The 24,004-nt window shown below is 49.5% G+C and overlaps 1 protein-coding gene across 1 annotated transcript in view; it reads right to left on the bottom strand.

Annotated features, from left to right (window-relative positions):
- LOC138301448 (uncharacterized) overlaps positions 1–24,004 on the bottom strand; it is a 115,970-nt gene that overhangs the window by 50,441 nt on the left and 41,525 nt on the right. Inside the window, exon 2 of the mRNA XM_069241948.1 lies at positions 4,295–5,080. Coding sequence (XP_069098049.1) covers positions 4,295–5,080 — 786 coding nt within the window. The remainder of the gene's footprint in view (positions 1–4,294; positions 5,081–24,004) is intronic.

Genomic DNA, 24,004 nt, shown 5'->3' with positions numbered 1-24,004 from the left:
GGGGCATGACTCCTGTCTTTGCTAAGACAGGAGTCATTTCAATGGAGGTTGGGCGTAAAAAAAAATGGCGCAAATCGGGTTGAGGCCAAAATTTTGCCTCAGCCTGACTTGCCCCATTTTTTGACGCCCAAGCTCCATTTTCTCCTACTCCGGCGCTGCCTGGTGTGAGTCATTTTTTTTTACGCACACCAGTCCGCAGCACCGGCTAACGTCATTCAATAAATAAGGCGCCCGCATGGCGCTTTGGAATGGCGTAGGCCGGCGTCAAACAGTATAAATATGGGCCTTAGGGCCATATTTATACTCTGTTTGCGCCGAATGTGCTTCAAAAATTTTGACGCACATTCGCGCAAACACTGCCCCAAATTTATACTTTGACGTCCGACGCAGCGGGCGTCAAAGTTCCACCATGTGCGCCATTTTTTAGAAGGGGGGACCTGCCTTGCGTTGATTATATGCAAGGTAGGCGTTCCCTTCTAAAAAATGACTTTAAGGCCTGTGCGCCTTATTTACACTGTGACGTCATTTTGACGCACAGGAGGGGGCAGGCCTTAAAAAACGGCGCCCATCAGGCTGGGCGCCGTTTTTTAACGCCTGGGTCAGGGCAGGCGTTAAGGGACCTGTGGGCTCGGAAGGAGCCCAGAGGTGCCCTCCCATGCCCTCAGGGGCACCCCCTGCCACCCTTGCCCACCCCAGGAGGACACCCAAGGATGGAGGGACCCATCCCAGGGAAAGAAAGGTAAGTGCAGGTAGGTATTTTTTTTCGTATTTTTTTTGTGGCATAGTGGGGCCTGATTTGTGCCCCCCTACATGCCACTATGCCCAATGACCATGCCCAGGGGACATAAGTCCCCTGGGCATGGCCATTGGGCAAGGGGGCATGACTCCTGTCTTTGCTAAGACAGGAGTCATTTAAATGGGGGTTGGGCGTCGAAAAAAATGGCGCAAATCGGGTTGAGGCCAAAATTTTGCCTCAGCCTGACTTGCCCCATTTTTTGACGCCCAAGCTCCATTTTCCCCTACGCCGGCGCTGGCTGGTGTGAGTCATTTTTTTTGACGCACACCAGTCCGCAGCGCCGGCTAACGTCATTCAATAAATACGGCGCCCGCATGGCGCTTTGGAATGGCGTTAGCCGGCGGTAAATTTTTTGACGCACAACTGCATTGGCGCAGTTGTGCGTCAAAAAGTATAAATATGGGCCTAAGTAACTTAGCACCCAACCTTTACTAGGTAGAGGTTAGACATATAGGTGACTTATAAGTTACTTAAGTGCAGTGAAAAATGGCTGTGAAATAATGTTGGCATTATTTCACTCAGGCTGCAGTGGCAGGCCTGTGTAAGAATTGTCAGAGCTCCCTATGGGTGGCATAAGAAATGCTGCAGCCCATAGGGATCTCCTGGAACCCCAATACCCTGGGTACCTCAGTACCGTATACTAGGGAATTATAAGGGTGTTCCAGTGTGCCAATGTAAATTGGTGAAATTGGTCACTAGCCTGATAGTGACAATTTGGAAAGAAATGAGAGAGCATAAACACTGAGGTTCTGAATAGCAGAGCCTCAGTGAGATAGTTAGTCATAACACAGGTAACACATACAGGGCACACTTATGAGCACTGGGGCCCTGGCTGGCAGGGTCCCAGTGACACACACAACTAAAACAACATATATACAGTGAAATATGGGGGTAACATGCCAGGCAAGATGGTACTTTCCTACACTCTCCCTCAGCCCACCTTACCCTCTCAGTACTCTCCCTCAGCCCACCTTAACCTCTCAGTACTCTCCCTCAGCCCACCTTACCCTCTCAGTACTGTCTCTCAGCCCACCTTACCCTCTCAGTACTCTCCCTCAGCCCACCTTACCCTCTCAGTACCTCCCTCAGCCCACCTTACCCTCTCAGTACTCTCCATCAGCCCACCTTACCCTCTCAGTACTCTCCCTCAGCCCACCTTACCCTCTCAGTACTGTCCCTCAGCCTACCTTACCCTCTTAGTACTCTCCCTCGGCCCACCTTACCCTCTCAGAACTCTCCCTCAGCCCACCCTACCCTCTCAGTACTCTCCCTTAGCCCACCTTACCCTCTCAGTACTCTCCATCAGCCCACCTTACCCTCTCAGTACTCTCTGTCAGCCCACCTTACCCTCTCAGTACTCTCCATCAGCCCCCCTTACCCTCTCAGTACTCTCCCTCAGCCCACCTTACCCTCTCAGTACTGTCCCTCAGCCTACCTTACCCTCTTAGTACTCTCCCTCGGCCCACCTTACCCTCTCAGTACTCTCCCTCAGCCCACCTTACCCTCTCAGTACTCTCCCTTAGCCCACCTTACCCTCTCAGTACTCTCCATCAGCCCACCTTACCCTCTCAGTACTCTCCCTCAGCCCACCTTACCCTCTCAGTACCCTACCTCAGCCCACCTTAACCTCTCAGTGATCTCCATCAGCCTACCTTACCCTCTCAGTACTGTCCCTCAGCCCACCTTACCCTCTCAGTACTCTCCCTCAGCCCACCTTACCCTCTCAGTACTCTCCCTCAGCCCACCTCAACCTCTCAGTACTCTCTGTCAGCCCACTTTACCCTCTCAGTACTCTCCTTCAGCCCACCTTACCCTCTCAGTACTCTCCCACAGCCCACCTTACCCTCTCAGTACTCTCCCTCAGCCCACCTTACCCTCTCAGTACCCTCCCTCAGCCCAGCTTACCCTCTCAGTACTCTCCCTCAGCCCACCTTACCCTCTCAGTACTGTCCCTCAGACTACCTTACCCTCTCAGTACTCTCCCTCAGCCCACCTCAACCTCTCAGTACTCTCCCTTAGCCCACCTTACCCTCTCAGTACTCTACCTCAGCCCACCTCAACCTCTCAGTACTCTCCGTCAGCCCACCTTACCCTCTCAGTACTCTCCCTCAGCCCACCTTATCCTCTCAGTACTCTCCCTCAGCCCACCTCAACCTCTCAGTACTCTCCGTCAGCCCACCTTACCCTCTCAGTACCTTCCCTCAGCCCACCTTACCCTCTCAGTACTCTCCCTCAGCCCACCTTACCCTCTCAGTACTCTCCCTCAGCCCACCTTACCCTCTCAGTACTGTCCCTCAGCCTACCTTTCCCTCTCAGTACTCTCCCTCAGACCACCTCAACCTCTCAGTACTCTCCCTCAGCCCACCTCAACCTCTCAGTACTCTCCCTCAGCCCACCTTACCCTCTCAGTACTCTCCCTCAGCCCACCTCAACCTCTCAGTACTCTCCCTCAGCCCACCTCAACCTCTCAGTACTCTCCCTCAGCCCACCTTACCCTCTCAGTACTCTCCATCAGCCCACCTTACCCTCTCAGTACTGTCCCTCAGCCTACCTTACCCTCTCAGTACTCTCCCTCAGCCCACCTTACCCTCTCAGTACTGTCCCTCAGCCCACCTTACCCTCTCAGTACTCTCCCTCAGCCCACCTTACCCTCTCAGTACTCTCCATCAGCCCAGCTTACCCTCTCAGTACCTCCCTCAGCCCACCTTACCCTCTCAGTACTCTCCGTCAGCCCACCATACCCTCTCAGTACTCTCCGTCAGCCCACCTCAACCTCTCAGCACTCTCCGTCAGCCCACCTTACCCTCTCAGTACTCTCCCTCAGCCCACCTTACCCTCTCAGTACCCTCCCTCAGCCCACCATACCCTCTCAGTACTCTCCGTCAGCCCACCTCAACCTCTCAGCACTCTCCATCAGCCCACCTTACCCTCTCAGCACTCTCCATCAGCCCACCTCAACCTCTCAGTACTCTCCCTCAGCCCCCCTCAACCTCTCAGTACTCTCCATAAGTCCACCTACCCTCTCAGTACTCTCCCTCAGCCCACCTTAACCTCTCAGTACTCTCCCTCAGCCCACCTTACCCTCTCAGTACTCTCCCTCAGCCCACCTTACCCTCTCAGTACTCTCCCTCAGCCCACCTTAACCTCTCAGTACTCTCCATCAGCCCACCTTACCCTCTCAGTACTCTCCCTCAGCCCACCTCAACAATCTCAGTACTCTCCCTCAGCCCACCTCAACCTCTCAGTACTCTCCCTCAGCCCACCTTACCCTCTCAGTACTCTCCCTCAGCCCACCTTACCCTCTCAGTACCCTCCCTCAGCCCACCTCAACCTCTTATAGGCTCGGCCTATATCCATACACACATATATACAGGCTTGGGAGACAAATAATTCAATAAAACACATTAAATATTAAATACGCTATCTAAAATAAAAACAAATTCATCAATGTCATGAGGGTTGTTCATTGGTCAATTATTCTAAACTGAATTTACATACCTGTGGTGCCGGTCACAGTGCCTGTCATTGGTGTGGTTGCGTTGGTCATGCCACTCACTGGTGTAGTTGTATTGGTCATGCTTGTCATTGTTGTGGTGGCATTGGTCATGCCAGTCATTGATGTGGTTGTGTTGGTCATGGCAGTCATTGGTGTAGTTGTATTGGTCATGCTTGTCATTGTTGTGGTGGCGTTGGTCATGCCAGTCATTGGAGTGGTTGTGTTGGTCATGACAGTCATGGGTGTTGTTGTGTTGGTCATGCCACTCACTGGTGTACTTGTATTGGGCATGCTTGTCATTGATGTGGTGGCATTGGTCATGCCATTCACTGGCGTGGTTGTGTTGGTCATGCTTGTCATTGTTGTGGTGACGTTGGTCATGCCAGTCATTGGTGTGGTTGTGTTGGCCATGGCGGTCATGGGTGTAGTTGTATTGGTCATGCTTGTCATTGTTGTGGTGGCGTTGGTCATGCCAGTCATTGTTGTGGTGGCGTTGGTCATGCCAGTCATTGGTGTGGTTGTGTTGGTCATGGCCGTCATTGGTGTAGTTGTATTGGTCATGCTTGTCATTGATGTGGGGGCATTGGTCATGCCACTCATTGGCGTGGTTGTGATGGTCATGCTTGTCATTGTTGTGGTGGCATTGGTCATGCCTGTCATTGGTGTGCTTGTGTTGGTCATGGTTGTGGTGGCGCTGGTCATGGCAGACATTGTGGTTGAGTTGGTACTGCCACTTGTCATTGCATTTGTTGCTGTGGGAGGTGTGGTGGTGTTTGCCAGTTGAGAACCTGCAGTGAGAAATGAAAAATACAGCAAAGGTTTGTAAACATTCATGTTCCTATACATATATAAAGGTACGATTGTACCACTGAACATCGACTACCAGACAATTGTAGAAGAACATTGAGGATAGAAAATCGAAGGACAATACATCGAAGGGTAAGTGCATATAGGTAAGTATAGACTTATTATTGTACTACTGAACATCGAATCCCAGAGAATCGTAGAAGAACACTGAGGATAGAATATCGAAGGACAACACATCGAAAGGTAAGTGCATATAGGTAAGTATAGACTTATTATTGTACTACTGAACATCGACTCCCAGTGAATCGTAGAAGAACACCGAGGATAGAATATCGAAGGACAACACATCGAAAGGTAAGTGCATATAGGTAAGTATAGACTTATGATTGTACTACTGAACATCGACTCCCAGAGAATCGTAGAAGAACACCGAGGATAGAATTTCGAAGGACAATACATCGAAAGGTAAGTGCATATAGGTAAGTATAGACTTATGATTGTACTACTGAACATCGACTCCCAGAGAATAGTAGAAGAACACCGAGGATAGAATATCGAAAGGACAACACATCGAAAGGTAAGTGCATATAGGTAAGTATAGACTTATTATTGTACTACTGAACATCGACTCCCAGAGAATAGTAGAAGAACACCGAGGATAGAATATCGAAGGACAACACATCGAAAGGTAAGTGCATATAGGTAAGTATAGACTTATGATTGTACTACTGAACATCGACTCCCAGAGAATAGTAGAAGAACACCGAGGATAGAATATCGAAGGACAACACATCGAAAGGTAAGTGCATATAGGTAAGTATAGACTTATTATTGTACTACTGAAAATCGACTCCCAGTGAATCGTAGAAGAACACTGAGGATAGAATATCGAAGGACAATACATCGATAGGGAAGTGCATATAGGTAAGTATAGACTTATGATGGTACTACTGAACATCGACTCCCAGAGAATCGTAGAAGAACACTGAGGATAGAATATCGAAGGACAACACATCGAAAGGTAAGTGCATATAGGTAAGTATAGACTTATGATGGTACTACTGAACATCGACTCCCAGAGAATCGTAGAAGAACACTGAGGATAGAATATCGAAGGACAATACATCGAAAGGTAAGTGCATATAGGTAAGTATAGACTTATGATTGCATTACTGAACATCGACTCCCAGAGAATCATGGTACAAGGATCGAGGACAGACTATCAAGGGGCAATATATCAAAAGGTCACTGCATATATGGAACCATAGATATACTACTCCTAACTCCATATCTACGTCACTTGAGGATATATGTACCACGTAGGTATATACATGTGGAGTACGGTATAGAAAATCTCGGCTGGTTTACTTGTCGATATTTTTTTCAATCTTTTGTCCTCAATATTGTGTCCCATCAATATATTTTGGGTGCAAACCTAGATTTACTATAGTGAACTCCACAACTTCGCACCGTCGATATATGTGTATGAACGTTACACAATAAAGTCACGAAGATGTAGAGTTAAGAGCAGTATGTCCACGTGGCGCCCTGATACACATACGTAAATATACACTTATGGGGTGCTAACTATAGTAAACCCATACTTACCTATATATACATATATATTTACCTTCACTGTATTTTAGCAGCAAGATACTTAGAGCTCGGTTTTCAGGGAGTACACCCACCTCTGCATAACGCTTCCTGCTACATTCTTTATTTGACAAAATAAGGACTAAATGCAAAACCACAACAGTTATGAAAACCAGACCGGCTTCTTTGTCGGGGTTACTTTTTACGCCTAATCCTACTGGATTATACAGAGGCTGGGGCTTCGGGTGACCCTAGTATATTGGTGTGTACTCCACTGACTCGTATCAGAGCTCTACTCCTGCCCCTAGCACTCACTGAGTAACTGATACTACGTGCACCTTGCTGTCCTGGAGATCTGCATGCCTCCTACAGTACCAGCGCTGCTCCGGCCCCTAACACTCCCATAGTGACTGATATCACATACTCCTTCTCCCTCGTAGAGATCTGCATGCCTCCTACAGTACCAGCGCTGCTCCGGCCCCTAACACTCCCATAGTGACTGATAGTGACTGATATCACATACTCCTCCCTCGTGGAGATCTGCATACCTCATACAGTAACAGCGCTGCTCCGGCCCCTCACACTCACATAGTGACTGATAGTGACTGATATCACATACTCCTTCTCCCTCGTAGACATCTGCATACTTCCTACAGTACCAGCGCTGCTCCGGCCCCTAACACTCCCATAGTGACTGATAGTGACTGATATCACATACTCCTCCCTCGTAGAGATCTGCATACCTCATACAGTAACAGCGCTGCTCGAGCCACTAACATTCACAAAGTGACTGATATCACATACTCCTTCTCCCTCGTAGAGATCTGCATACCTCATACAGTAACAGCGCTGCTCCGGCCCCTCACACTCACATAGTGACTGATAGTGACTGATATCACATACTCCTTCTCCCTCGTAGACATCTGCATACTTCCTACACTACCAGCGCTGCTCCGGCCCCTAACACTCCCATAGTGACTGAAAGTGACTGATATCACATACTCCTTCACCCTCGTAGAGATCTGCATACCTCATACAGTAACAGCGCTGCTCGAGCCACTAACATTCACATAGTGGCTGATATCACATACTCCTTCTCCCTCGTGCATATCTGCATACCTCCTACAGTACCAGCGCTGCTCCGGCCCCTAACACTCACATAGTGACTGATAGTGACTGATATCACATACTCCTTCTCCCTCGTAGAGATCTGCATACCTCATACAGTAACATCCCTGCACCCGCCCCTAACACTCACATAGTGACTGATATCACATACCCCTTCTCCCTCGTAGAGATCTGCATACCTCATACAGTAACAGCCTGCTCCGGCCCCTAACACTCACATAGTGACTGATATCACATACTCCTTCTCCCTCGTATAGATCTGCATGCCTCCTACAGTAACAGCGCTGCTCCGGCCCCTAACACTCACATAGTGACTGATAGTGACTGATATCATATACTCCTTATCTCTCGTAGAGATCTGCATACCTCATCCGGTAACAGCGCTGCTCGAGCCACTAACATTCACATAGTGACTGATATCACATACTCCTTCTCCCTCGTAGAGATCTGCATACCTCATACAGTAACAGCGCTGCTCCGGCCCCTCACACTCACATAGTGACTGATAGTGACTGATATCACATACTCCTTCTCCCTCGCAGACATCTGCATACCTCCTACAGTACCAGCGCTGCTCCGGCCCCTAACACTCCCATAGTGACTGATAGTGACTGATATCACATACTCCTTCTCCCTCGTAGAGATGTGCATACCTCATACAGTAACAGCGCTGCTCCGGCCCCTAACACTCACATAGTGACTGATATGACATAGTCCTTCTCCCTCGTAGAGATCTGCATGCCTCCTACAGTACCAGCGCTGCTCCGGCCCCTAACACTCCCATAGTGACTGATAGTGACTGATATCACATACTCCTTTTCCCTCGTAGAGATCTGCATACCTCATACAGTAACAGCGCTGCTCCGACCCCTCACACTCATATAGTGACTAATAGTGACTGATATCACACCCTCCTTCTTCCTCGTAGAGATCTACATACCTCATACAGCTCTAGCGCTGCTCCGGCCCCTAACACTCCCATAGTGACTGATGTCACATACTCCTTCTCCCTCGTAGAGATCTGCATTACTCATACAGTATCAGCACTGCTCCTGCCCCTAACACTCACATAGTGACTGATATCACATACTCCTTGTCCCTCGTAGAGATCTGCATACCTCCTACAGTAACAGCGCTGCTCCGGCCCCTAACACTCACATAGTGACTGATTGTGACTGATATCACATACCCCTTCTCCCTCGTAGAGATCTGCATACCTCATACAGTTCTAGCTCTGCTCCGGCTCTAACATTCACATAGTGACTGATATCACATACTCCTCCTTCGTAGAGATCTGCATACCTCATACAGTAACAGCGCTGCTTCTGCCCCTAACATTCACATAGTGACTGATATCACATACTCCTTCTCCCTCGTAGAGATCTGCGTACCTCATACAGTTCTAGCACTGCTCCGACCCCTAACACTCACATAGTGACTGATATCACATACTCCTTCTCCCTCGTAGAGATCTGCATACCTCATACAGTAACAGCGCTGCTCCGGCTCTAACATTCACATAGTGACTGATATCACATACTCCTCCCTCGTAGAGATCTGCATACTTCATACAGTAACAGCGCTGCTCCTGCCCCTAACACTCACATAGTGACTGATATCACATACCCCTTCTCCCGCGTAGAGATCTGCGTACAACATACAGTAACAGCGCTGATCCAGCCCCTAACACTCACATAGTGACTGATAGTGACTGATATCACATACCCCTTCTCCCTCGTGGAGATCTGCATACCTCCTACAGTAACAGCGCTGATCCGGCCCCTAACACTCACATAGTGACTGATTGTGACTGATATCACATACCCCTTCTCCCTCGTAGAGATCTGCATACCTCATACAGTTCTAGCGCTGCTCCGGCTCTAACATTCACATAGTGACTGATATCACATACTCCTCCCTCGTAGAGATCTGCATACCTCATACAGTTCTAGCGCTGCTCCGACCCCTAATACTCACATAGTGACTGATATCACATACTCCTCCCTCATAGAGATCTGCATACCTCTTACAGTAACAGCGCTGCTCCTGCCCCTAACATTCACATAGTGACTGATGTCACATACTCCTTCTCCCTCGTAGAGATCTGCATACTTCCTACAGTACCAGCGCTGCTCCGGCCCCTAACACTCCCATAGTGACTGATAGTGACTGATATCACATACTCCTTCTCCCTCGTAGAGATCTGCATACCTCATACAGTTCTAGCACTGCTCCGGCTCTAACATTCACATAGTGACTGATATCACATACCCCTTCTCCCTCGTAGAGATCTGCATACTTCATAAAGTAACAGCGCTGCTCCTGCTCCTAACACTCACATAGTGAATGATATCACATACTCCTTCTTCCTCGTAGAGATCTGCATACCTCATACAGTTCTAGCTCTGCTCCGGCCCCTAACACTCACATAGTGACTGATATCTCAGACTCCTCCCTCGTAGAAATCTGCATACCTCATACAGTAACAGCGCTGCTCCGGCCCCTAACATTCACATAGTGACTGATATCACTTACTCCATCTTCCTCGTACAGATCTGCGTACCTCATACAGTTCTAGCGCTGCTCCGGCTCTAACATTCACATAGTGACTGATATCACATACTCCTCCCTCGTAGAGATCTGCATACCTCATACAGTAACAGCCTGCTCCGGCCCCTAACACTCACATAGTGACTGATATCACATACTCCTTCTCCCTCGTATAGATCTGCATGCCTCCTACAGTAACAGCGCTGCTCCGGCCCCTAACACTCACATAGTGACTGATAGTGACTGATATCATATACTCCTTATCTCTCGTAGAGATCTGCATACCTCATCCGGTAACAGCGCTGCTCGAGCCACTAACATTCACATAGTGACTGATATCACATACTCCTTCTCCCTCGTAGAGATCTGCATACCTCATACAGTAACAGCGCTGCTCCGGCCCCTCACACTCACATAGTGACTGATAGTGACTGATATCACATACTCCTTCTCCCTCGCAGACATCTGCATACCTCCTACAGTACCAGCGCTGCTCCGGCCCCTAACACTCCCATAGTGACTGATAGTGACTGATATCACATACTCCTTCTCCCTCGTAGAGATGTGCATACCTCATACAGTAACAGCGCTGCTCCGGCCCCTAACACTCACATAGTGACTGATATGACATAGTCCTTCTCCCTCGTAGAGATCTGCATGTCTCCTACAGTACCAGCGCTGCTCCGGCCCCTAACACTCCCATAGTGACTGATAGTGACTGATATCACATACTCCTTTTCCCTCGTAGAGATCTGCATACCTCATACAGTAACAGCGCTGCTCCGACCCCTCACACTCATATAGTGACTAATAGTGACTGATATCACACCCTCCTTCTTCCTCGTAGAGATCTACATACCTCATACAGCTCTAGCGCTGCTCCGGCCCCTAACACTCCCATAGTGACTGATATCACATACTCCTTCTCCCTCGTAGAGATCTGCATTACTCATACAGTATCAGCACTGCTCCTGCCCCTAACACTCACATAGTGACTGATATCACATACTCCTTGTCCCTCGTAGAGATCTGCATACCTCCTACAGTAACAGCGCTGCTCCGGCCCCTAACACTCACATAGTGACTGATTGTGACTGATATCACATACCCCTTCTCCCTCGTAGAGATCTGCATACCTCATACAGTTCTAGCTCTGCTCCGGCTCTAACATTCACATAGTGACTGATATCACATACTCCTCCTTCGTAGAGATCTGCATACCTCATACAGTAACAGCGCTGCTTCTGCCCCTAACATTCACATAGTGACTGATATCACATACTCCTTCTCCCTCGTAGAGATCTGCGTACCTCATACAGTTCTAGCACTGCTCCGACCCCTAACACTCACATAGTGACTGATATCACATACTCCTTCTCCCTCGTAGAGATCTGCATACCTCATACAGTAACAGCGCTGCTCCGGCACTAACATTCACATAGTGACTGATATCACATACTCCTCCCTCGTAGAGATCTGCATACTTCATACAGTAACAGCGCTGCTCCTGCCCCTAACACTCACATAGTGACTGATATCACATACCCCTTCTCCCGCGTAGAGATCTGCGTACAACATACAGTAACAGCGCTGATCCAGCCCCTAACACTCACATAGTGACTGATAGTGACTGATATCACATACCCCTTCTCCCTCGTGGAGATCTGCATACCTCCTACAGTAACAGCGCTGATCCGGCCCCTAACACTCACATAGTGACTGATTGTGACTGATATCACATACCCCTTCTCCCTCGTAGAGATCTGCATACCTCATACAGTTCTAGCGCTGCTCCGGCTCTAACATTCACATAGTGACTGATATCACATACTCCTCCCTCGTAGAGATCTGCATACCTCATACAGTTCTAGCGCTGCTCCGACCCCTAATACTCACATAGTGACTGATATCACATACTCCTCCCTCATAGAGATCTGCATACCTCTTACAGTAACAGCGCTGCTCCTGCCCCTAACATTCACATAGTGACTGATGTCACATACTCCTTCTCCCTCGTAGAGATCTGCATACCTCCTACAGTACCAGCGCTGCTCCGGCCCCTAACACTCCCATAGTGACTGATAGTGACTGATATCACATACTCCTTCTCCCTCGTAGAGATCTGCATACCTCATACAGTTCTAGCACTGCTCCGGCTCTAACATTCACATAGTGACTGATATCACATACCCCTTCTCCCTCGTAGAGATCTGCATACTTCATAAAGTAACAGCGCTGCTCCTGCTCCTAACACTCACATAGTGAATGATATCACATACTCCTTCTTCCTCGTAGAGATCTGCATACCTCATACAGTTCTAGCTCTGCTCCGGCCCCTAACACTCACATAGTGACTGATATCTCAGACTCCTCCCTCGTAGAAATCTGCATACCTCATACAGTAACAGCGCTGCTCCGGCCCCTAACATTCACATAGTGACTGATATCACTTACTCCATCTTCCTCGTACAGATCTGCGTACCTCATACAGTTCTAGCGCTGCTCCGGCTCTAACATTCACATAGTGACTGATATCACATACTCCTCCCTCGTAGAGATCTGCATACTTCATACAGTAACAGCGCTGCTCCGGCCCCTAACACTCCCATAGTGACTGATATCACATACTCCTCCCTCGTAGAGATCTGCATTACTCATACAGTATCAGCACTGCTCCTGCCCCTAACACTCACATAGTGACTGATATCACATACTCCTTGTCCCTCGTAGAGATCTGCATACCTCCTACAGTAACAGCGCTGCTCCGGCCCCTAACACTCACATAGTGACTGATTGTGACTGATATCACATACCCCTTCTCCCTCGTAGAGATCTGCATACCTCATACAGTTCTAGCTCTGCTCCGGCTCTAACATTCACATAGTGACTGATATCACATACTCCTCCTTCGTAGAGATCTGCATACCTCATACAGTAACAGCGCTGCTTCTGCCCCTAACATTCACATAGTGACTGATATCACATACTCCTTCTCCCTCGTAGAGATCTGCGTACCTCATACAGTTCTAGCACTGCTCCGACCCCTAACACTCACATAGTGACTGATATCACATACTCCTTCTCCCTCGTAGAGATCTGCATACCTCATACAGTAACAGCGCTGCTCCGGCTCTAACATTCACATAGTGACTGATATCACATACTCCTCCCTCGTAGAGATCTGCATACTTCATACAGTAACAGCGCTGCTCCGGCCCCTAACACTCCCATAGTGACTGATATCACATACTCCTTCTCCCTCGTAGAGATCTGCATTACTCATACAGTACCAGCACTGCTCCTGCCCCTAACACTCACATAGTGACTGATATCACATACTCCTTGTCCCTCGTAGAGATCTGCATACCTCCTACAGTAACAGCGCTGCTCCGGCCCCTAACACTCACATAGTGACTGATTGTGACTGATATCACATACCCCTTCTCCCTCGTAGAGATCTGCATACCTCATACAGTTCTAGCTCTGCTCCGGCTCTAACATTCACATAGTGACTGATATCACATACTCCTTGTCCCTCGTAGAGATCTGCATACCTCCTACAGTAACAGCGCTGCTCCGGCCCCTAACACTCACATAGTGACTGATTGTGACTGATATCACATACCCCTTCTCCCTCGTAGAGATCTGCATACCTCATACAGTTCTAGCTCTGCTCCGGCTCTAACATTCACATAGTGACTGATATCACATACTCCTCCTTCGTAGAGATCTGCATACCTCATACAGTAACAGCGCTGCTTCTGCCCCTAACATTCACATAGTGACTGATATCACATACTCCTTCTCCCTCGTAGAGATCTGCGTACCTCATACAGTTCTAGCACTGCTCCGACCCCTAACACTCACATAGTGACTGATATCACATACTCCTTCTCCCTCGTAGAGATCTGCATACCTCATACAGTAACAGCGCTGCTCCGGCCCCTAACACTCACATAGTGACTGATAGTGACTGATATCACATACCCCTTCTCCCTCGTAGAGATCTGCATACCTCATACAGTAACAGCGCTGCTCCGGCCCCTAACATTCACATAGTGACTGATATCACATACTCCTTCTTCCTCGTACAGAACTGCGTACATCATACAGTTCTAGCGCTGCTCCGGCTCTAACATTCACATAGTGACTGATATCACATACTCCTCCCTCGTAGAGATCTGCATACTTCATACAGTAACAGCGCTGCTCCTGCCCCTAACACTCACATAGTGACTGATATCACATACCCCTTCTCCCGCGTAGAGATCTGCGTACAACATACAGTAACAGCGCTGATCCAGCCCCTAACACTCACATAGTGACTGATAGTGACTGATATCACATACCCCTTCTCCCTCGTGGAGATCTGCATACCTCTTACAGTAACAGCGCTGATCCGGCCCCTAACACTCACATAGTGACTGATTGTGACTGATATCACATACCCCTTCTCCCTCGTAGAGATCTGCATACCTCATACAGTTCTAGCGCTGCTCCGGCTCTAACATTCACATAGTGACTGATATCACATACTCCTCCCTCGTAGAGATCTGCATACCTCATACAGTTCTAGCGCTGCTCCGACCCCTAATACTCACATAGTGACTGATATCACATACTCCTCCCTCATGGAGATCTGCATACCTCTTACAGTAACAGCGCTGCTCCTGCCCCTAACATTCACATAGTGACTGATGTCACATACTCCTTCTCCCTCGTAGAGATCTGCATACCTCCTACAGTACCAGCGCTGCTCCGGCCCCTAACACTCCCATAGTGACTGATAGTGACTGATATCACATACTCCTTCTCCCTCGTAGAGATCTGCATACCTCATACAGTTCTAGCACTGCTCCGGCTCTAACATTCACATAGTGACTGATATCACATACCCCTTCTCCCTCGTAGAGATCTGCATACTTCATAAAGTAACAGCGCTGCTCCTGCTGCTAACACTCACATAGTGAATGATATCACATACTCCTTCTTCCTCGTAGAGATCTGCATACCTCATACAGTTCTAGCTCTGCTCCGGCCCCTAACACTCACATAGTGACTGATATCTCAGACTCCTCCCTCGTAGAAATCTGCATACCTCATACAGTAACAGCGCTGCTCCGGCCCCTAACATTCACATAGTGACTGATATCACTTACTCCATCTTCCTCGTACAGATCTGCGTACCTCATACAGTTCTAGCGCTGCTCCGGCTCTAACATTCACATAGTGACTGATATCACATACTCCTCCCTCGTAGAGATCTGCATACTTCATACAGTAACAGCGCTGCTCCGGCCCCTAACACTCCCATAGTGACTGATATCACATACTCCTTCTCCCTCGTAGAGATCTGCATTACTCATACAGTATCAGCACTGCTCCTGCCCCTAACACTCACATAGTGACTGATATCACATACTCCTTGTCCCTCGTAGAGATCTGCATACCTCCTACAGTAACAGCGCTGCTCCGGCCCCTAACACTCACATAGTGACTGATTGTGACTGATATCACATACCCCTTCTCCCTCGTAGAGATCTGCATACCTCATACAGTTCTAGCTCTGCTCCGGCTCTAACATTCACATAGTGACTGATATCACATACTCCTCCTTCGTAGAGATCTGCATACCTCATACAGTAACAGCGCTGCTTCTGCCCCTAACATTCACATAGTGACTGATATCACATACTCCTTCTCCCTCGTAGAGATCTGCGTACCTCATACAGTTCTAGCACTGCTCCGACCCCTAACACTCACATAGTGACTGATATCACATACTCCTTCTCCCTCGTAGAGATCTGCATACCTCATACAGTAACAGCGCTGCTCCGGCCCCTAACATTCACATAGTGACTGATATCACATACTCCTTCTTCCTCGTACAGAACTGCGTACCTCATACAGTTCTAGCGCTGCTCCGGCTCTAACATTCACATAGTGACTGATATCACATACTCCTCCCTCGTAGAGATCTGCATACTTCATACAGTAACAGCGCTGCTCCTGCCCCTAACACTCACATAGTGACTGATATCACATACCCCTTCTCCCGCGTAGAGATCTGCGTACAACATACAGTAACAGCGCTGATCCAGCCCCTAACACTCACATAGTGACTGATAGTGACTGATATCACATACCCCTTCTCCCTCGTGGAGATCTGCATACCTCTTACAGTAACAGCGCTGATCCGGCCCCTAACACTCACATAGTGACTGATTGTGACTGATATCACATACCCCTTCTCCCTCGTAGAGATCTCCATACCTCATACAGTTCTAGCGCTGCTCCGGCTCTAACATTCACATAGTGACTGATATCACATACTCCTCCCTCGTAGAGATCTGCATACCTCATACAGTTCTAGCGCTGCTCCGACCCCTAATACTCACATAGTGACTGATATCACATACTCCTCCCTCATGGAGATCTGCATACCTCTTACAGTAACAGCGCTGCTCCTGCCCCTAACATTCACATAGTGACTGATGTCACATACTCCTTCTCCCTCGTAGAGATCTGCATACCTCCTACAGTACCAGCGCTGCTCCGGCCCCTAACACTCCCATAGTGACTGATAGTGACTGATATCACATACTCCTTCTCCCTCGTAGAGATCTGCATACCTCATACAGTTCTAGCACTGCTCCGGCTCTAACATTCACATAGTGACTGATATCACATACCCCTTCTCCCTCGTAGAGATCTGCATACTTCATAAAGTAACAGCGCTGATCCTGCTCCTAACACTCACATAGTGAATGATATCACATACTCCTTCTTCCTCGTAGAGATCTGCATACCTCATACAGTTCTAGCTCTGCTCCGGCCCCTAACACTCACATAGTGACTGATATCTCAGACTCCTCCCTCGTAGAAATCTGCATACCTCATACAGTAACAGCGCTGCTCCGGCCCCTAACATTCACATAGTGACTGATATCACTTACTCCATCTTCCTCGTACAGATCTGCGTACCTCATACAGTTCTAGCGCTGCTCCGGCTCTAACATTCACATAGTGACTGATATCACATACTCCTTCTCTCTCGTAGACATCTGCATACCTCATACAGTAACAGCGCTGCTCAAGCCCCTAACACTCACATAGTGACTGATATCACATACTCCTCCCTCGCAGACATCTGCATACCTCATACAGTAACAGCGCTGCTCAAGCCCCTCACACTCACATCGTGACTGATAGTGACTGATATCACATACTCCTTCTCCCTCATAGAGATCTGCATGCCTCACACAGTTCTAGCGTTCCTCCGGCCCCTAACACTCACATAGTGACTGATATCACATACTCTTTCTCCCTCATAGACATCTGCATACCTCATACAGTAACAGCGCTGCTTCGACCCCTCACACTCACATAGTGACTGATAGTGACTGATGTCACATACCCCTTCTCCCTCGTAGAGATCTGCATACCTCATACAGTTCTAGCACTGCTCCGGCTCTAACATTCACATAGTGACTGATATCACATACCCCTTCTCCCTCGTAGAGATCTGCATACTTCATAAAGTAACAGCGCTGCTCCTGCTCCTAACACTCAAATAGTGAATGATATCACATACTCCTTCTTCCTCGTAGAGATCTGCATACCTCATACAGTTCTAGCTCTGCTCCGGCCCCTAACACTCACATAGTGACTGATATCTCAGACTCCTCCCTCGTAGAAATCTGCATACCTCATACAGTAACAGCGCTGCTCCGGCCCCTAACATTCACATAGTGACTGATATCACTTACTCCATCTTCCTCGTACAGATCTGCGTACCTCATACAGTTCTAGCGCTGCTCCGGCTCTAACATTCACATAGTGACTGATATCACATACTCCTCCCTCGTAGAGATCTGCATACTTCATACAGTAACAGCGCTGCTCCGGCCCCTAACACTCCCATAGTGACTGATATCACATACTCCTTCTCCCTCGTAGAGATCTGCATTACTCATACAGTATCAGCACTGCTCCTGCCCCTAACCCTCACATAGTGACTGATATCACATACTCCTTGTCCCTCGTAGAGATCTGCATACCTCCTACAGTAACAGCGCTGCTCCGGCCCCTAACACTCACATAGTGACTGATTGTGACTGATATCACATACCCCTTCTCCCTCGTAGAGATCTGCATACCTCATACAGTTCTAGCTCTGCTCCGGCTCTAACATTCACATAGTGACTGATATCACATACTCCTCCTTCGTAGAGATCTGCATACCTCATACAGTAACAGCGCTGCTTCTGCCCCTAACATTCACATAGTGACTGATATCACTTACTCCATCTTCCTCGTACAGATCTGCGTACCTCATACAGTTCTAGCGCTGCTCCGGCTCTAACATTCACATAGTGACTGATATCACATACTCCTCCCTCGTAGAGATCTGCATACTTCATACAGTAACAGCGCTGCTCCGGCCCCTAACACTCCCATAGTGACTGATATCACATACTCCTTCTCCCTCGTAGAGATCTGCATTACTCATACAGTATCAGCACTGCTCCTGCCCCTAACACTCACATAGTGACTGATATCACATACTCCTTGTCCCTCGTAGAGATCTGCATACCTCCTACAGTAACAGCGCTGCTCCGGCCCCTAACACTCACATAGTGACTGATTGTGACTGATATCACATACCCCTTCTCCCTCGTAGAGATCTGCATACCTCATACAGTTCTAGCTCTGCTCCGGCTCTAACATTCACATAGTGACTGATATCACATACTCCTCCTTCGTAGAGATCTGCATACCTCATACAGTAACAGCGCTGCTTCTGCCCCTAACATTCACATAGTGACTGATATCACATACTCCTTCTCCCTCGTAGAGATCTGCGTACCTCATACAGTTCTAGCACTGCTCCGACCCCTAACACTCACATAGTGACTGATATCACATACTCCTTCTCCCTCGTAGAGATCTGCATACCTCATACAGTAACAGCGCTGCTCCGGCCCCTAACATTCACATAGTGACTGATATCACATACTCCTTCTTCCTCGTACAGAACTGCGTACCTCATACAGTTCTAGCGCTGCTCCGGCTCTAACATTCACATAGTGACTGATATCACATACTCCTCCCTCGTAGAGATCTGCATACTTCATACAGTAACAGCGCTGCTCCTGCCCCTAACACTCACATAGTGACTGATATCACATACCCCTTCTCCCGCGTAGAGATCTGCGTACAACATACAGTAACAGCGCTGATCCAGCCCCTAACACTCACATAGTGACTGATAGTGACTGATATCACATACCCCTTCTCCCTCGTGGAGATCTGCATACCTCTTACAGTAACAGCGCTGATCCGGCCCCTAACACTCACATAGTGACTGATTGTGACTGATATCACATACCCCTTCTCCCTCGTAGAGATCTGCATACCTCATACAGTTCTAGCGCTGCTCCGGCTCTAACATTCACATAGTGACTGATATCACATACTCCTCCCTCGTAGAGATCTGCATACCTCATACAGTTCTAGCGCTGCTCCGACCCCTAATACTCACATAGTGACTGATATCACATACTCCTCCCTCATAGAGATCTGCATACCTCTTACAGTAACAGCGCTGCTCCTGCCCCTAACATTCACATAGTGACTGATGTCACATACTCCTTCTCCCTCGTAGAGATCTGCATACCTCCTACAGTACCAGCGCTGCTCCGGCCCCTAACACTCCCATAGTGACTGATAGTGACTGATATCACATACTCCTTCTCCCTCGTAGAGATCTGCATACCTCATACAGTTCTAGCACTGCTCCGGCTCTAACATTCACATAGTGACTGATATCACATACCCCTTCTCCCTCGTAGAGATCTGCATACTTCATAAAGTAACAGCGCTGCTCCTGCTCCTAACACTCACATAGTGAATGATATCACATACTCCTTCTTCCTCGTAGAGATCTGCATACCTCATACAGTTCTAGCTCTGCTCCGGCCCCTAACACTCACATAGTGACTGATATCTCAGACTCCTCCCTCGTAGAAATCTGCATACCTCATACAGTAACAGCGCTGCTCCGGCCCCTAACATTCACATAGTGACTGATATCACTTACTCCATCTTCCTCGTACAGATCTGCGTACCTCATACAGTTCTAGCGCTGCTCCGGCTCTAACATTCACATAGTGACTGATATCACATACTCCTTCTCTCTCGTAGACATCTGCATACCTCATACAGTAACAGCGCTGCTCAAGCCCCTAACACTCACATAGTGACTGATATCACATACTCCTCCCTCGCAGACATCTGCATACCTCATACAGTAACAGCGTTGCTCAAGCCCCTCACACTCACATCGTGACTGATAGTGACTGATATCACATACTCCTTCTCCCTCATAGAGATCTGCATGCCTCACACAGTTCTAGCGTTCCTCCGGCCCCTAACACTCACATAGTGACTGATATCACATACTCTTTCTCCCTCATAGACATCTGCATACCTCATACAGTAACAGCGCTGCTTCGACCCCTCACACTCACATAGTGACTGATAGTGACTGATGTCACATACCCCTTCTCCCTCGTAGAGATCTGCATACCTACTACAGTAACCGTGCTGCTCCGGCCCCTAACACTCACATAGTGGCTGATATCACATACTCCTTCTCCCTCGTAGAGATCTGCATACCTCATACGGTTCTAGCACTGCTCCGGCTCTAACATTCACATAGTGACTGATATCACATACCCCTTCTCCCTCGTAGAGATCTGCATACTTCATAAAGTAACAGCGCTGCTCCTGCTCCTAACACTCACATAGTGAATGATATCACATACTCCTTCTCCCTCGTAGAGATCTGCATACCTCATACAGTTCTAGCTCTGCTCCGGACCCTAACACTCACATAGTGACTGATTTCACATACTCCTCCCTCATAGAAATCTGCATACCTCATACAGTAACCGTGCTGCTCCGGCCCCCAACATTCACATAGTGACTGATATCACTTACTCCTTCCTCGTACAGATCTGCGTACCTCATACAGTTCTAGCGGTGCTCCGGCCCTAACATTCACATAGTGACTATATCATATACTCCTTCTCTCTCGTAGACATCTGCATACCTCATACAGTAACAGCGCTGCTCAAGCCCCTAACACTCACATAGTGACTGATATCACATACTCCTCCCTCGCAGACATCTGCATACCTCATACAGTAACAGCGCTGCTCAAGCCCCTCACACTCACATAGTGACTGATAGTGACTGATATCACATACTCCTTCTCCCTCGTAGTGATCTGCATGCCTCACACAGTTCTAGCGTTCCTCTGGCCCCTAACACTCACATAGGGGGTGATTCTAACCCTGGCGGTCGGTGATAAAGTGGCGGCCAACCCGCCAACAGGCTGGCGGTCAAAAAAATGGAATTCTGACCCTGGCGGGAACCGCCAACACAGCCCGCCACTTTAACACTCCGACCGCCACGGCGGGACAAACAAACAGCGCAGCGGTCACCGCCAACAGGCAGGCGGCAGACAATGTACCGCCCACAGTATCATAACTCACCAATCCGCCACCTTTTCCGGGGCGGGAGCCCCGCCGATAAAACACGGCGGAAACAGACTACGAACGGGAAAACGCTCACCTCTACGCACTCCACGAGGAAGGAGGACAGCATGGAACCCGAATTAAACATCCTACCTGCTCTCGTCTACCTGCTCATCTACCACGAGTACGAACGCCGGCGCAGACGACAACGGTGAGTACTGCACCTACGACACAAGGGAGGGGGGAGGAGGAAAGGTTACGGCACACACATATGCGACCCCCACCCCCTCCCCCAAAACTATCCACACACCAGTGCAGAGCAACAACTCACAGTGAACCCCCCCAAACCCCTGTGAAAAATGCAATGACATTATGAAATTCTGAAAAAATATTTATGTACAAAATAGCCTCTGATAACTCATGGTCAAATAGCAAGATAAATTTTAAAAAAACAATTCAATATACATAGCTATGGATAAACCGAGTCAATTAGTCCTGTACATCTAACGAAATACCAAGTGTCCGTGGGCCAAAGTGTTTCAACACAAGGGCAAAGCCCACACAGGAGACCTGAGTCCTTTGGAGAGAACACTGCAGGGGCATCTGATGACAAAACTACAGGCACCTCAGGGGGAAGGGAAGGGGGGGGCACCACAGCCACATGAGTCCACGACGCCAGATCCACGAAGGGGCCACCATGCCCACTGTGCCATCCTGGGGAGTGCAAAGCCACAGTCTCTCAAGTCTCTACAGTGGGTGGATTGCCCACTGTGCCATCCTGGGGAGTGCAAAGCCACAGTCTCTCAAGTCTCTACAGTGGGTGGATTGCCCACTGTGCCATCCTGGGGAGTGCAAAGATACAGTCCATCAGGTGGATTACAGTCTCCACTGGTCAGGGAGGAGGCATGGTGGGCACAGTGAACCGTGAACAGTAGCTCAACCCAGATCCGGCACTGTCATTGTGCCAGTGTTGCTTGAGACGGCGGGGCCCAGCGGAGCGGTGCTTGAGATGAAGGGCCCAGCGGAGCGGTGCTTGAGATGAAGGGCCCAGCGGAGCGGTGCTTGCAGGAAGGGCCCAGCGGAGCGGTGCTTGTGACGGCAGGGCCCAGCGGAGCGGTGCTTGAGATGAAGGGCCCAGCGGAGCGGTGCTTGAGATGAAGGGCCCAGCGGAGCGGTGCTTGCAGGAAGGGCCCAGCGGAGCGGTGCTTGTGACGGCAGGGCCCAGCGGAGCGGTGCTTGAGATGAAGGGCCCAGCGGAGCGGTGCTTGTGACGGCGGGGCCCAGCGGAGCGGTGCTTGAGATGAAGGGCCCAGCGGAGCGGTGCTTGCAGGAAGGGCCCAGCAGAGCGGTGCTTATGACGGCGGGGCCCAGCGGAGCGGTGCTTGAGATGAAGGGCCCAGCGGAGCGGTGCTTGAGATGAAGGGCCCAGCGGAGCGGTGCTTGTGACGGCGGGGCCCAGCGGAGCGGTGCTTGAGATGAAGGGCCCAGCGGAGCGGTGCTTGAGATGAAGGGCCCAGCGGAGCGGTGCTTGCAGGAAGGGCCCAGCGGAGCGGTGCTTGTGACGGCGGGGCCCAGCGGAGCGGTGCTTGAGATGAAGGGCCCAGCGGAGCGGTGCTTGCAGGAAGGGCCCAGCGGAGCGGTGCTTGAGACTGCAGGGCCCAGCGGAGCGGTGCTTGAGATGAAGGGCCCAGCGGAGCAGTGCTTGCAGGAAGGGCCCAGCGGAGCGGTGCTTGAGACGGCGGGGCCCAGCGGAGCGGTGCTTGAGATGAAGGGCCCCGCTCTCTCAGGCACCCCTGGAGCCTCTGAGAGCCCCCTGCGTCCCCTCACTCACAACACCCCACTCTCTCAGGCACCCCTGGAGTTTCCTAGGCCCCTGCTTCCCCTCACTCATAGCACCCCACTCTCTCAGGCACCCCTGGAGCCTCCTAGGCCCCTGCTTCCCCTCACTCACTGCACCCCGCTCTCTCAGGCACCCCTGGAGCCTGCCAGGCCCCTGCTTCCCCTCACTCACTGCACCCCGCTCTCTCAGGCACCCCTGGAGCCTCCCAGGCCCCTGCTTCCCCTCACTCACTGCACCCCGCTCTCTCAGGC

Source organism: Pleurodeles waltl, chromosome 6, assembly GCF_031143425.1.
Source record: "Pleurodeles waltl isolate 20211129_DDA chromosome 6, aPleWal1.hap1.20221129, whole genome shotgun sequence".
NCBI lineage: Eukaryota > Metazoa > Chordata > Amphibia > Caudata > Salamandridae > Pleurodeles > Pleurodeles waltl.
The sequence above is the reverse complement of the archived record's forward strand: the minus strand, read 5'-3'. Positions and strand labels throughout refer to the sequence as shown.